Raw genomic sequence first — 14,474 nt, 5'->3', positions numbered from 1 at the left:
TTGGTTTGGAAAGATGGGGACCCCTGACAAACTGCCAGCATGATTAAAATTATGAAAAGGAAAAAAAAAAAAGATGGGGACCTTGAATCTACATTTTTTTCTTTTTTTGAGATGGAGTCTCACTCTGTTGCCCAACTGGAGTGCAATGGCACGATCTTGGCTCACTGCAGCCTTTGCCTCCTGGGTTAAAGCGACTCTCCTGCCTCGGCTTCCTGAGTGGCTGGGATCACAGGTGCCTGCCACCACACCCGGCTAATTTTTGTATTTTTAGTAGACATGGGGTTCACCATGCTGGCCAGGCTGGTCTCGAACTCTCAACCTCAGGTGATCTGCCTGCCTCAGCCTCCCAAAATGCTGGGATTACAGGTGTGAGCCACCAGGCCCGGTCTGAATCTACATTTTAAACAATCTCCCTTGGGATTTCTTACCCAAGAGAAAATGTGAAAACCACTGCCTTTGGGTTACTCTTCGCTCCCCTCTTACCCTAATCCATTTCTGTTCTAATCAAGCCATATTCTGATTTTATGGTAGCTCTCAAAGAAACTCCTTCCTTTCCATTCCCACGCTGACCTCTAAGTCAGGGTTCTACCTTCACTCTGGACTGACCTCTGTTCCTCCAGTCTCATGCCAACCCACTTATGCATCACTGCCAGGTCCATCTGCTGCCACACGCTGTCTGGCATGTAAAAAGACATTTCAGGCCGGGCTCACTAGCACTTTGGGAAGCCGAGGTGGGCGGATCACAAGGTCAGGAGTTCGAGGCCAAGCTGGCCAACATGGTGAAACCCCATCTCTTTAAAGAAAAAAAAAATTTTTTTAAAAGAAAAAGAAAAAAAAAAAAGACATTTCAAAATTCCTCAGATTCCCTACTGCCCAACCACATGCACCCTAAATTCTTTAGGTAGAAATGGTAAAGATATACGTTAACCAAGTTTTGTTCTCTAATAATTTCCACAATGAGATTATTGGAAAGTTGCTTTTGTACACATTACTTGAGCTCCCCTCAGAAATCTGACAACATCTGGAATGCTCAAAAAGGGCTACATCGCAGGGCACGGTGACTCACGCCTGTATTCCCAGCACTTTAGGAGGCTGAGTGTTTGAGCTCAGGAGTCCGAGACCAGCCTGGGCAACATGGTGAAACACTGTCTCTACTAAAATACAAACACTTAACCAGGTGTGGTGGCACAAGCCTCTAGTCTCAGCTACTTGGGAGGCTGAGGCAGGAGAATTGCTTGAACCCGGGAGGAAGAGGTTGCAGTGAGCTGAGATTGCACCATTGCACTCCAGCCTGGGCGACAGAGCGGGGTGGGGGGTAGAATAAAGGAAAAAAAGAAAAAGGGCTACATAAAGGTTTCTCCATCATCTGTAATCATTTTCCTTATCCTCTTCCACTGCTTTAGTGGTTTTTTAAAGAAGTTTTTCTTGGCCGGGCGCGATGGCTCACCCCTATAATCCCAGCACTTTGGGAGGCCGAGGGGAGTGGAATCACGAGGTCAAGAGATCGAGACCATCCTGGTCAATATGGTGAAACCCCGTCTCTACTAAAAATACAAAAATTAGCTGGACATGGTGGCGCGCGCCTGTAGTGCCAGCTACTCGGGAGGCTGAGGCAGGAGAATTGCTTGAACTCGGGAGGCGGAGGTTGCAGTGAGCCGAGATCGCGCCACTGCACTCCAGCCTGGGTAACAAGAGCGAAACTCCGTCTCAAAAAAAAAAGTTTTTCTTTTAAACAATACAAGTACCACTTTTTCGAAATGGACAGGCTGTAAAAAAGCGAAACATTCCCCCAAGATGAAATTCAAATATGTCCCTGACTATATCGCCTGTCTTGTCCAATAACTCATGCTCGGTTTAGTGTCTATGTATGCCTTTGCTCAGGGTCTTCTCCCTGTCTGCAGCACCTATCCTCTCCTTTCCGGTTTTTTGCTTTCTTTTAAAGATCCAACTAGATCACTTCCCTCATAAAGCCCTTCCTGACTCGTCTACAGGGATCCTTCTGAGAACACCTGTAGCACTGATTCAGCAGTCCATTAAGAACACAGAAATGCACCTCACAGTGTAATTTCTCTTTTAATGTATAGGATTGTTTCCAACTCATCAGGTCTGGTGCAGTTCTGTTACGATTTAACATGGAACACCCGGACTGCCCTTCCTGAATAGTCCAGGGCAACAGCAGCAGTGAGTGATTCTTCGCTTTCCTTGGGTTCACTTTGACCTGAAACAAGTTGCTATCTTCTGAGAATATCTATGGACCCCAAGAGAACGGGGCCCAGGGGTCTTCATCCCGTACAAATCCTGGACTGTATCAAGGGGAAAGCGTCAGTAGTTCGTGCTCACCCAGCCCATTAGGATCCTGGTCTTCCCCTCCTCTCTTGGGGTTCAGGGGGTTCCTCGAGTCTTCTTGTTCCCACCCAGGCAGGGGGGGCTAGCGTCCAGCTGAGGGTTCTCTCTCCACTGTGCGGGGGTCCGCGCCTGGATGGCCAGGGCATGGACTGGCCCAGCCAGCTCCTCGGCCAGCGCCGCATGGACCAGCCGGTGTCGTTGTAGGGGGCTAAGCCCCTCGAAACGAGAGCTTACCACAGCCACGCGGAAGTGCGTCTCACTGCCAGGCGGAACCGCGTGGCCACCGCTCTCGTTGTGAAGCTCCAGCACCTCAGGGCTCAGGGCCTGCTCCAACTTCGTGCGAATGGCGGCCTCCACCGGCCCCATGGCTCCGGATCCCGCGCTGCCCTGGGACAAACAGACGCGGCCAGCCACGAAGACCAGGCCCGGGACCAGCCGCCCAGTCAGCATCGGCTACGGCAGAGACGCAGAGGCCAGGAGTGAGGGCCAGGGCGATCCGCCTGGTGAGAGCGCAGTGTCAACAACCCAGCCCGCGATCCCCGCATCCGCGCTAACCCCACGCCCGGCCACCCACACCAGCTCCTGTAGGGAGCCCTCCTTGACGCCACACTGGGAGACCCGAGGCACCGCCCCTTTCGTCTACGTGACGTGGTGAATTCGACCTCCAGCTGTGGGAGTGGAGGAACCAGCGGCGATTAGAAAGGCCCGCACGCGAGGCACGTTCGTTCCTAAGGGGATTTGCCTAGAGTGGGGAAAAGTAGGGCATATGCACCTGCTACTCGTCGTTGGGCCGAAGCCCCTGGGTTCCCTGTGAAGCCCAAGAGGAGCACCTTCTACCTGCCTGCCGCTCAGCCTCAGCTACTGCGATTCCCGCTCAGGGCTAGGACCCTGGACGCTCCCGGAGCAAAACGCACACCTGCTGCCCTTCCTGAGGCACGCTGGGAAATGGAGTCCTCGCTGTGCGTTGCTAGGACCGGCAGGCGCCACGTGGTGCCTTGAGGGCTCATGGGAACTGTAGTCTCGGATTCTCTCTGCTGGTAAGGTCGTCAGAAATTCGGAACCCAACAATGCAAAGAAAAAGGGATTTCATGTGCAGTTAGGGTTGGGATTATTAGATCTATTTTATTGCCAATAGATTTTGTAAATCATCCAGCCCAACTCCTTTATTTTACCTACAAGAAAATGGAAGTCTTATTGAATACATGATTACTGTGCCCCAGACAGTGCTGGGGACTGGGGAGTCAAGTCAGGCCCTGTCTTGAAGGAGTTTGCAGAGAACTGAGGACTAACAAGTGAGGGGACAATTGCAATACTGGGTACTAAGTGCTACGATGAGACTAAACAGGATGCTAATGAGGCCAGTTATCCAGACTTGGGCTGGTCAGGTAGAATGGGGGGCCGGCAGAGAAAATTTCCGAGAAGATTTAGGGGAACAATCCCGTAGAAACAGCATGCAAATCCGTTTCTCAGTCCCTCATAATGAAGTTTTGGCTGTGGTAGCCGCATGTGTAAAGGACAGGAGGAGAGAGAACTTTGAGGGAGTATTTTCTTCTTGTGTAGTTAGGGTGGGGCTATGTGTGGTCTGAGCCTAGGGGCGGATGGTGGTGATGAGTAGGGCACCGGGAGAAGAGGAAGGGGCCAGGCCACTCCAGTCCTTGTAGCCTTTCTTAAACCATTTTGTCTTTACTCTAGAAGTAGTGGGAAGCTACTGAGGCTTGTTTTTTTTTTTTTTTTTTTTTTTTTTTGAGACTGAGTTTCGCTCTTGTTACCCAGGCTGGAGTGCAGTGGCATGATCTCGGCTCACCGCAACCTCCGCCTCCCGTGTTCAAGCAATTCTCCTGCCTCAGACTCCCCAGTAGCTGGGACTACAGGTGTGTGCCACCACGCCCAGCTAATTTTTTTTTGTATTTTTAATAGAGACGGGGTTTCACCATGTTGACCAGGATGGTCTCGATCTCTTGACCTCGTGATCCACCCACCTCGGCCTCCCAAAGTGGGATCTTTAAAAGAAAGCAAAAAACCAGAAAGGATCTTTAAAAGAAAGCAAAAAACCATAGGCGTGAGCCACCACGCCCGGCCCACTTTTGAGGTTTTAAGCAGGGATGTAACAGGATGTCATTTTTTCAGGATGATTCTTAACTTTTAAATTTAATTTTGTATCCTTAATATATTACATATTTAAATATTTCTAAGTATTTTTTCACAACTTCTCATTTTGAAAAATGTCAAAAGCCACAGAAAAGTTGAATAGTTCAAAGCTTGAATTCGGGAGGTGAAGGTTGCAGTGAGCCGAGATTGCGTCATTGCACTTCAGCTTGGGCAACAGGAGGGAAACGCCATCTCAAAATTCACCACTTTTTACATTTATATTTATTACATACTTGTACATATATACTCATGTATTTAAGTACTTTATGAATACTTTAAAATGTATTTATATACTTTTTTGGATGAATCACTTGAAAAAAAGTTGCAGGCTGGGTGTGGTGGCTCACACCTATAATCCCAGCCCTTTGGGAGGCCGAGGCGGGTGGATCATCTGAGGTCGGGAGTTCAAAACCAGCCTCACCAACATGGAGAAACCCCGTCTCTACTAAAAATACAAAATTAGCTGGGCATGGTGGCGCATGCCTGTAATCCCAGCTACTTGGGAGGCTGAGGCAGGAGAATCGCTTAAACCAGGGAGATGGAGGTTGCAGTGAGGTGAGACTGCGTCACTGCACTCCAGTTTGGGCAACAAGAGCACAACTCCATCTAAAAAAAAAAAAAAGAAGAAGAAGAAGAAAAGAAGTTGCAGATAGCATGACATTTCACCCCTAACTACTCCAACATGTATCTCCTAAGAACAAAGATCTTCTCCTACATGACCACAGTACCCTTATCACACTCAAGAAATGGAACATATGACATACACTGCTTTCCGTAGCCTTTAGAAAAAATTTAAAACTTCCAGAAAAGTTGCAAGATTAATACAATGAGCATCCCGTTTCCCCAGCCTTCACCTATATTCACTGATAACATTTTGCCAGACTTGGCTTTGTATCTCTCTTTTAATGTGCATATGTATAATAACAATAAGGAAATAATAACAATTATTTTTGCGAATCACTTGAGTTAGGTACAAAATTGTTTTTTTTAATAAAACAGAGTCTCACTCTGTTGCTCAGGCTGGAGTGCAGTGGCATCATCTCAGCCCACTGCAACCTCCACCTCTCAGGTTTAAGTGATTCTCCTGCCTCAGCCTCCCAAGTAACTGGGACTACAGGCTTGTGCCACCACACCTGGCTAAATTTTTTTGTATTTCTAGTAGAGATGGAGTTTCACCACGTTGCCCAGGCTGGTCTGGAACTCCTGACCTCAAGTGATCCACCTATCTTGGCCTCCCAAACTGCTGGGATTACAGGCGTGATCCACTGCACCCAGCCACAAAATTATTTACACTTATTTGCTATGTACTTTCAATGTATATCTCCCAAGAACAAGGACATTTTCATACATATCCATAATACCATTACCACATCCAAGACATTTAACATTCATATGATACTATTATCACATTCAGATTTCCCCAACTGTCTCATTGGTGTCTACTATAGTTTCCAGAATATGTCCCCTCCAGAATGAAAGTTAATCCATTGTGTTGGTATTAAGTGGTGGGGCCTTTAGGAGGCAATAAAGCTATGAGGGCTCCACCCTCAAGAATGTATTAATGCCTTTTCAAAGGCTCAAGGAGGCAAGTTGGCCCCTTCTGTCCCTTCTGCCATGTAAGGACACCTCAATGGCCTATCTATGAGGAACTGGCCTTCACTAGATACCAAACCTGTCAGTGCCATAACCTTGGACTTCCCAGCCTTCCGAACTGTGAGAAAATACATTTCTGTTTATAAATTACCCAGCCAGTGGTATTTTGTAACATCAGCACAGTCTAAGACAGTCTAAATAAACATGATAAATGTTTACTTTTCAGAAATCTATCAAGGATCATGCATTGCATTTAGCTGACTTTAAGTTTGTATTCTGCAAAGATCATTGGCTTCAGGGTGGAGAATGGATTGAAAAGGAGGCAAGAGTGGAAACAGGGAGACAAGTTGGGAGGTTACTGTAGCAGTCTAGGTGAGAGGTGATGGTGACTTGGACCAAGCGGGGGTGGTGGTGGTGGAAATGGAGAGAAATTGTGGCTACAAGATGTGTATTAGGAAAGTAAAACCTGTAGGGTGTGGTAATGGCTTGGTAATGGGAGGGAAAATGTCGAGGATAATTACAAGGTTTGTGCATCTGAAGTTAAAAAAGTTCAGATAATTCAAATAAACCTGTATATCCTTTATCCTGATACCTAGATTACCCAAATATTAACAATTTACCATGTTTGCTTTATTTGTATCTATCTATCTACAGGTATATAATTATTTTCTGAACTATTTTGAGACTAAGTTTCAGAGATAAAGCCCATTGAACTCTACCTGCGATGGCTAATTTTATTTTATTTTATTTTATTTATTTATTTTTTTTAATGGATCAAGTGCTATCTTATTAAATTTTTTAAATTTTTATTTATTCTTTTTTTTTTTTTTTAAAGAGAAAGAGAGAGAGAGAATAGGAAGGAGGAAAAAGGAAGAGAAAGAGAGAGAGAGAATGGGGAGGAGGGAGAAGGAAAAGAAAGAGGGAGAGAGAATGGGAGTATTGCTTTCTTGCCCAGGCTAGAATGCAATTTAGTAATGGGTATTGAAAACCTCTTTTATACTGATAATTATACTTAATGATGTAGTCAGGAAGGAATAAGGGAAGAAAATAACAAACAAACAGCCAACCAATATTTAATTTAAACCTATGAAATGCTATGCGATTACTGAGGAGTGATTTACTTCCAATTATATAGTCACCTTTGGAATAGGTGTGAGGTGGTAATGTATGTTTTGTGTATTTGAAGTGGAGAGTTCTATAAATGTTTATTAAGTTTACTTGTTCCGGGTCTGAGTTCAAGTTCTGAATATCCTTGTTAATTTTCTATCTCGTTGATCTATAGAATCGTTAGCTCTTCTTGTTGCATTGATCCTTTTGCCATTATGTAATGTCATTCCTCGCCTCTTTTGATCTTTGTTGCTTTAAAGTCTACTTTATCAGAGGCGAGAATTGCATCTCCTGCTTTTTGTTTATTAGTTTATTTTTACTCTCTGTTTGATTGGTAAATCTTCCTCCTTCTCTCTGAGTCTTTGTGTATTGTTGCATGTAAGATGGGCCCGGATGCAGCATACCGATGGGTTTTGGCTTTTTATCCAATTAAAATATATATAAGTTTAATACCGGCGTTTGATGCTAGCTGGCTGTTTTGCCCATTAGTTGATGTAAATTTTTTATTGTGTTAAAGTTCTTTGCTTTTTGATATATTTTTGGAAAGGCTGATATTGGTTGTTCCTTTATATGTATAGTACTTCTTTCAGAAGCTCTTGTAAAGCAGGCCTGGTGGTGGTGAACTCTCTAAGTACTTGTTTGTTCGCAAAAGATTTAATTTTTCCTTCGCTCATAAAGCTTAGTTTGGCTGGATAGGAAATTCTGGGTTGAAAGTTCTTTTCTTTAAGGATGTTAAATATTGGTCCCCACTCTTTTCTGGCTTGTAGGGTTTCTGCTGAGAGATCTGCTGTAAGTCTGATAGGTTTCCCTTTATGGGTAACCTGACCTTTCTCTCTGGCTGCCCTTAGTATTTTCTCCTTCATTTCAACCCTAATAAATCTGGCAATTATGTGCCTTGGGGTTGGTCTTCTTGAAGAATATCTTTGTGGTGGTCTCTGTATTACCTGGAGTTGAATATTACCCTGCCTTGCCAGGTTGGGAAAGTTTTCCTGAATGATATCCTGAAGAGTATTTTCCAACTTGGATTCATTCTCTTCATCACATTCAGGTACACCTATCAAACGTAAATTAGGTCTTTTCACATAGTCCCATATTTCTTGGAGACTTTGCTCCTTCCTTTTCATCCTTTTTTCTGCATTCTTGTTTTCCCGTTTCATTTCACTGAGCTGGTCCTCGACTTCTGATATCCTTCCTTCTGCTTGATCAATTCGACTGTTTAAACTTGTGCATGCTTCGCGAAGTTCTCGTGTTGTGTTTTTCAGCTCCATCAATTCACTTATATTCTTCTCTAAATTGTCCATTCTCGTTAACATTTCGTCAAACCTTTTTTCAAGGTTCTTAGTTTCTTTGCATTGGGTTAGAACAAGTTCTTTTAATTCACAGAAGTTTCTTATCACCCACGTTTTGAAACCTGCTTCTGTTATTGGAACACACGTGTAATCTATTAAGCCTTGTTCCGTTACTGATGAGGAATTGCAATCCCCTGTAGAGGGAGAGGCATTCTGATTTTGAGTATTCTCTACCTTTTTACGCTGGTTTCTTCCCTTCATTATATATTTGTCCGTCTGTCGTCTTTATAATTACCAACTTTCTAACTGGGTCTCTGACGTCCAACTTGTTGATTCCCTGCACCGAAATCTGAGCAATTCACTGAGCCGGCCAAAACAGCGGTGTTAAGATTGATGGTGCTTTTCTGCCCGGGAATCTCCGGACTCTGCACCAAGAACTGGCGTGCTAAGGCACCAGCAAAACCGCCACGCCGGCCACAAGAGTCGCCCTGGCGACCCGTGGAGCTCCTCCACTGGGAATGTCCTGGTCTGTGAGCAACAAATATTCGTCTGAAAGTGTGGCGTCCTCTCGTTCTTTGTGCTTTCACTGGGAGGTACGTGCCCGAGCTGCTAATCATCAGCCATCTTGGATCTCTCTCCGATGGCTAATTTTAATGTGCCATCTTCTAGACAATTGGTACTCAGATTTGGCCAAATACGGGTGTTTCTATAAGGGTATTTTGAATAAGATTAACATTTGAATCGGTAGCTTGAATAAAGTACATTGCCCTCCCTAATGTAGATGGGCCCCATCCAACCAGTTGAAAGCTTGAATGGAACAAAAAAGACTGACCCTTTCATGAGTGAGAGAGACTTCCTTCTGTCTGATTGCTTTGAGACTGGGAAGTTGGCTCTTTCTAGGACTCAGAAGGAAACATTGGCTCCCCCTTGGGCTTAGACTCAGCCTTTGGACTGGAACTACACCATTGGTGCTCAGGCCTTTGGACTTGGACTGGAACTGTATCATCAGCTCTCTTGGGTCTCCAGCTTGCCAGCTTACCCTGAAGATGTTGGGGATCTTGGGACTTATTAGCTTCCATAATCAAGAGGCCAATTCTTTATAATAAAGCTATCTATCAGTCAATCTACCTATCTACTATTGGTTCTATTTCCCTGGAGAATCCTGACTAATGTATATTTACTTAAAAAAAAAAAAGACATTTTCTCACATAACCAGAATATAATTGTCAGACTCTAGAAATTAACAAAGATGCAGTACTATTATCTAATCTACAGACCTTATTCAAAATTTGCCAGTTATTTCACTACTGTTCTATATATAAAATGGAAACAATTTTTTTTTCTGGTCCAGGATCCAATCTAGGATCACATATTACATTCAGCTGTTACATCTCTTTGTTCTCCATTAATTTGGAATAGTTTCCCAGATTTTCTTTGTCTTTCATGATTTTGGCTTTTTTGAAGAATACAGAGATTTATTTTGTAGAATGTCTCTCAATGTGGGTTTGTCTGTTTCTTTATGATTAAGATTTAACATATGCATTTTTGGCCAGAATACCACAGAGGTAATGTTGAATTCTTCTCTGTGAACTTTATCAGGGCACACGATCTTTATTTTTCTTATTACTAGTGATAATTCTGATCACTTGATTAAGATGTTATCTGTCAGTCTTTTCCACTGTAAAAATTTTTTTCTGTCTGTAATTGTGGAAGATACTTTAAGTCTATCTATTTTCCCATTTCTCATTAAGCTTTTCCCCGCTAATTTTAGCATCCGAGAAGTAAACTTGAGACATCTCTTAGGGGTTGTTGAAGATGAAATGAGATCATGGGGGTGGGGCTAGGGGATGGGGCTAGAGGTTGGTATGTGATCACCTGGGGAGAGAGTATGCGGTGAGAAAAGAATCATAATGTCTATTAGAAAGGCCACTCTGGCCAGTGTGTGAAGAGTGTATTTGAGGAGTCGGAAGAGTAGAAGCAGGGAGAAGAGTAGAAAAGTCTTTATTGGTACTCTGGGTGAAAAATCACCTGAGTGAACGCAGGAGATGGGCTACAGAGGAATAAAATGATGAGAAACCTGCTAAAAAGATGACATCTATAGGACCTGCTTTTGGTTAGGACCTTGCAGTTTGCAAATCCATTGATAGTGTTAGCGAGAGGTAGAAGGCTGAAGTCAGGGAAAGCCTAGGTGTGAAGGTAACATTTAAACAGAAGTTTGAATGACTGGAGGGAGTTAACCACGTGGAAAGAGAGATCCAGGCAAAAGGAATGGTATTCACTATATTCTAGATGTGTGATGCCAAGCTCAGTTTGGCATACTTAGGTGTTCAATAAGATATATTGGATGGATGAGTGAATTCATATATGAATGGAAAGGGCAGCATCACTATTATTGCGTTGTAAAAATAAATGAAAGCTTTGCAAGTTGAGAGCTCCACGGGGCAAGCTTATTGTCTTTGTTTCTATAAAAATATATTCATAATAATATCTACTATTTAATGAAGGTCTGTCATGGCCAGATTAAGGCTTTAGAGGCTTTAAGCACTGAGATATTATGTTAGCTACCTCATACATAATTAAACAAAACAACCAAACAATAATAAATACTCATCTGTGGCTGGGCGTGGTGGCTCACGCCTGTAATCCAAGCACTTTGAAGGCCAAGATGGGCGGATGACTTGAGGTTGGGAGTTCAAGACCAACCTGACCAACATGGTGAAACCCCGTCTTGAAAAAAAAAAAAAGAAAAAAATACTCATCTGTAACATGAGGACTGGGATGGTACTCATTGTTTCCCCCATCTTGATTACTTCAGTATTTCTTCATATTTAAAATCAACTTGTGCTTACTGAGGTATAATTCACATATAAGAGATTTATAAATCTAGGCTGGGCATGGCGGCTCATGCCTGTAATCCCAACACTTTGGGGGGCCAAGGAAGGTGAATCACTTGAGGTCAGGAGTTCGGGACCAGCCTGGCCAATGTGGCGAAAGTCTGTCTCTACTAAAAGTACAAAAAAATTAGCCAGGCATGGTGACACATGCTTGTAATCCCAGCTACTTAGAAGGCTGAGGCAGGAGAATTGCTTGAATCTGGGAGGTGGAGGTTGCAGTGAGCCAAGATCGTGCCACTGTACTCCAGCCTGAGTGCCTGGGAGACAAAGCAACACTCCGTCTCAACAAAACAAAATAAAACAAAAGCAAAAACAAACAAAAAACTACAAATCTTAAACATACAGTTAAATTTTACATATGAATATGCTTATATCAAGACATAGAAAATTCCCAGCACCTCAGAAGGCTCTCAGGCAAGTCAATATTACCCTGCCATAGGTAATCATTATTCTTATTATTCTAACCTTTATCACCATAGATTACTTTTTGTTTGTTTTTGAGACAGAGTCCCGCTCTGTTGCCCAGCCTGGAGTGCAATGGTCTGATCTTGTCTCACTGCAACCTCCTCCTTCTGGGTTCAAGGATTCTCCTGCCTCAGCCTCCCGAGTAGGTGGGACTACAGGTGCATGCCATCACGCCCAGCTAATTTTTTGTATTTTTAGTAGAGATGGGGTTTCACCATGTTGGCCAGGCTGGTCTCGAACTCCTGACCTCATGATCTGCCTGCCTTGGCCTCCCAAAGTGTTGGGATTACAGGCGTGAGCCACTGCGCCGGGCCTGATGAACATCTTTCTATAACTGGCTCCCCCCACTTCAGTCTTATGTTTTTATCTTGGAACAGATAATCAGAAGTTGTTAATTAAGCATAGAATCTGAATGAAGGAACTTGGATAGTCTTCAGAAATATTTCATCTAGGCTGTGAGGAAAGGTTGATGCTTTTATAATCAAGGACCCTTCTCTAGAAGGCCAAACTTTGCATTTGCCAGATATATTTTAGTGTTGGTGAAAACACAACATATTCCTACTAGAATTGCCACCCATGTTTGAACTCTATGTGGACTGCACCTTTCTGTTAACATTCATCTTCTCAAATGATATAATCAATTGGATTAGCAGTATCTTAGGTCACCTCTGACTGAACTTTGATGTTTCCCAAATCTATACCAGCATTCTTACCAGGAGTAATCTTTATACATAGCTGACATTAACTAATTTAACTCTCAGAGTTCACCAGGTTTCTTCCATTTTCCGGAGGCATTTAATCACAGACTTGTTTGTACTTTCAATTATCTATATACCCATCACCCGATAGCACACATCCAATAAATGCCAGTTGAATAAAGGTGAGGATAAAGGAGAAAATATCAGAAAAGGTCTCAGAGAATAAGATTTAAGTCTGTTCTTTTCTGGCCGGGTGCAGTGGTTCACGCCTGTAATCCCAGCAGTTTGGGAGGTTGAGGCGGGCAGATCATTTGAGGTCCGGAGTTTGAGACCAGCCTGGCCAACATGGTAAAACCCCATCTCTACTAAAAATACAAAAATTAGCCGGGCATGGTGATGGGCGCCTGTAATCCCAGCTACTCATGAGGCTGAGGTGGGAGGATCGCTTGAACACGGGTGGGTGGGGGCAGGGTGGAGAAGGCGGTGGTGGAGGTTGCAGGGAGCTGAGATAGCACTCTAGCCTGGGCGACAGAGTGAGATTCCGCCTCAGAAAACAAAAAACCAAAGTCTATTTTTTTTCTCTCTCGAATTCTACCTGTCCTTAAGGGGTACTAAGGAAAGGGATGGTGTGGGAGATGTCGAACTCCCAGAGATAGGAAGTTGAGGAGGAAGAAATACAAGAGCTTGCGGGTTCATCTGTTATATGGGATAAAAGAAAAAACAAAAACAAAAAGCCAGAGCTTTCAGGAACGATTTGTAAGGCCGCTGAAGTCATACCATCGATTAGTGCCTGACGGCAAAGTTACCCTTTCCTGGCTGTTGCTGAAATCTAAGGGATGATGATGAGGTGGACAAGGAAGCATGGAGAAGACGTCTGAAGGGATGTTAAGGAAGCAACTGACTGCACATGCTGAGACGAAGGGAAGAGTCGAGTGGATTTCAGCTTAGGTATCTGTAAGTATGTTGGTGCATTTCAGGAGAAGACGGCAAAGGGGAGGTTGTTTGCCTGTGTTCGCGTTTGGATAGGCTGCGGTTGTTTGAGATGCTCGTTGGGACAAGTAGGTTGAAGTATTCAGTAAGTAGTTAGGTATAAGGGGGTCCGAGCTTCTGAAACAAATTTGGATGTTAGTTGCAAGTATAGAAATGGGTAAGACTCTGGGATAAAATTGGAGATAGGGATGCAGAGTCCAGATGGACTCGCAGATTTAGAGATGGGCAGTGGAATGGGGAGCAGGATGAGAAAAGTCGGCGAGGTAAGAAAAACGGAGGGCGACATTTTGAAAGCCAAGGGAGCAAGTTTCAAGGCCGCCTCCTGGAGGTCAAGAGGAGGATGACAAATCTATTCTAGCTTCGGTCAAACCGCATTCCGAGGAGTGCAGGCGTGTGGGGGTGGGGCAGAGACAGGCCGCTGCCGGCGGCTACACTGAGGGGCGAGGATGGAGGCAGCCTTAATAGTACAAGTATTTTAAAAGGGAATTTGGCCGTGACGAGACAGAAAGGGCGGGACTTGGTACTTCATAGCTCAGGGGGATAATCAGCTTCAGAATCCCCTATTCTTGCGTGAGAGTAACTCTCCGTCTGTGGATGTCTTCTGCAGACCCTTGGGGATCCATCCTGGGATTTGCCGACTGTAAACTGGGGACAAACAAAGGAAAACCCACAGTGCCACTCGGTAAAAAGGAACCAGCGTTTTGTTTGAAAGCCTACTCTCTTTAAAAGTCCTGACATGCAAATAAGGGGCTTTAATGTGGCTCTCAGCGATTGGTAGATACTGACAAGATCCGTCATTTCCTTTCGGCGCAGGATGCAAACCGAGAGGCGGCTTTCTGCTTTCCTATTGGCTGTTGGATACGGCTCCGCTTTCAGCCAATCAAACGACTTCCCTTCACCCCTCCCGGTGGCTCTTATAAATTACATCAAATTGGTTATCCCTT

At 44.1% G+C, this 14,474-nt stretch overlaps 1 protein-coding gene across 4 annotated transcripts; it reads right to left on the bottom strand.

Moving 5' to 3' along the window:
- Positions 1–2,054: 2,054 nt before the first annotated feature.
- On the bottom strand, positions 2,055–3,286 carry BOLA1 (bolA family member 1). 4 transcript variants are annotated; one of them, XM_012462543.2, is made up of 2 exons: positions 3,119–3,286; positions 2,055–2,846 (listed from the first exon to the last, which is right to left on the bottom strand). In XM_012462543.2, exon 2 carries the CDS (start codon positions 2,794–2,796, stop codon positions 2,383–2,385), a length of 414 nt encoding a protein of 137 aa, XP_012317966.1. In that variant the 5' UTR covers positions 2,797–2,846; positions 3,119–3,286; the 3' UTR covers positions 2,055–2,382. The 4 variants fall into 4 exon arrangements, with proteins under 4 accessions (XP_012317966.1, XP_012317968.1, XP_064226982.1 ...); XM_012462545.2 differs by having other exon boundaries at positions 2,055–2,799; XM_064370912.1 differs by having other exon boundaries at positions 2,055–3,088; positions 3,188–3,286.
- Between the last annotated feature and the right edge of the window lie 11,188 nt (positions 3,287–14,474).

The sequence above is a fragment of the Aotus nancymaae genome, unplaced genomic scaffold (genome assembly GCF_030222135.1).
Source record: "Aotus nancymaae isolate 86718 unplaced genomic scaffold, 86718_ANA_hifiasm-v0.15.2.pri h1tg000108l, whole genome shotgun sequence".
Classification (NCBI taxonomy): domain Eukaryota; kingdom Metazoa; phylum Chordata; class Mammalia; order Primates; family Aotidae; genus Aotus; species Aotus nancymaae.
The sequence above is the reverse complement of the archived record's forward strand: the minus strand, read 5'-3'. Positions and strand labels throughout refer to the sequence as shown.

Bases quoted from the DNA above. Each gene is read 5' to 3' on its own strand.
- BOLA1 (XM_012462543.2), bottom strand. From the start codon at position 2,796: ATGCTGACTGGGCGGCTGGTCCCGGGCCTGGTCTTCGTGGCTGGCCGC.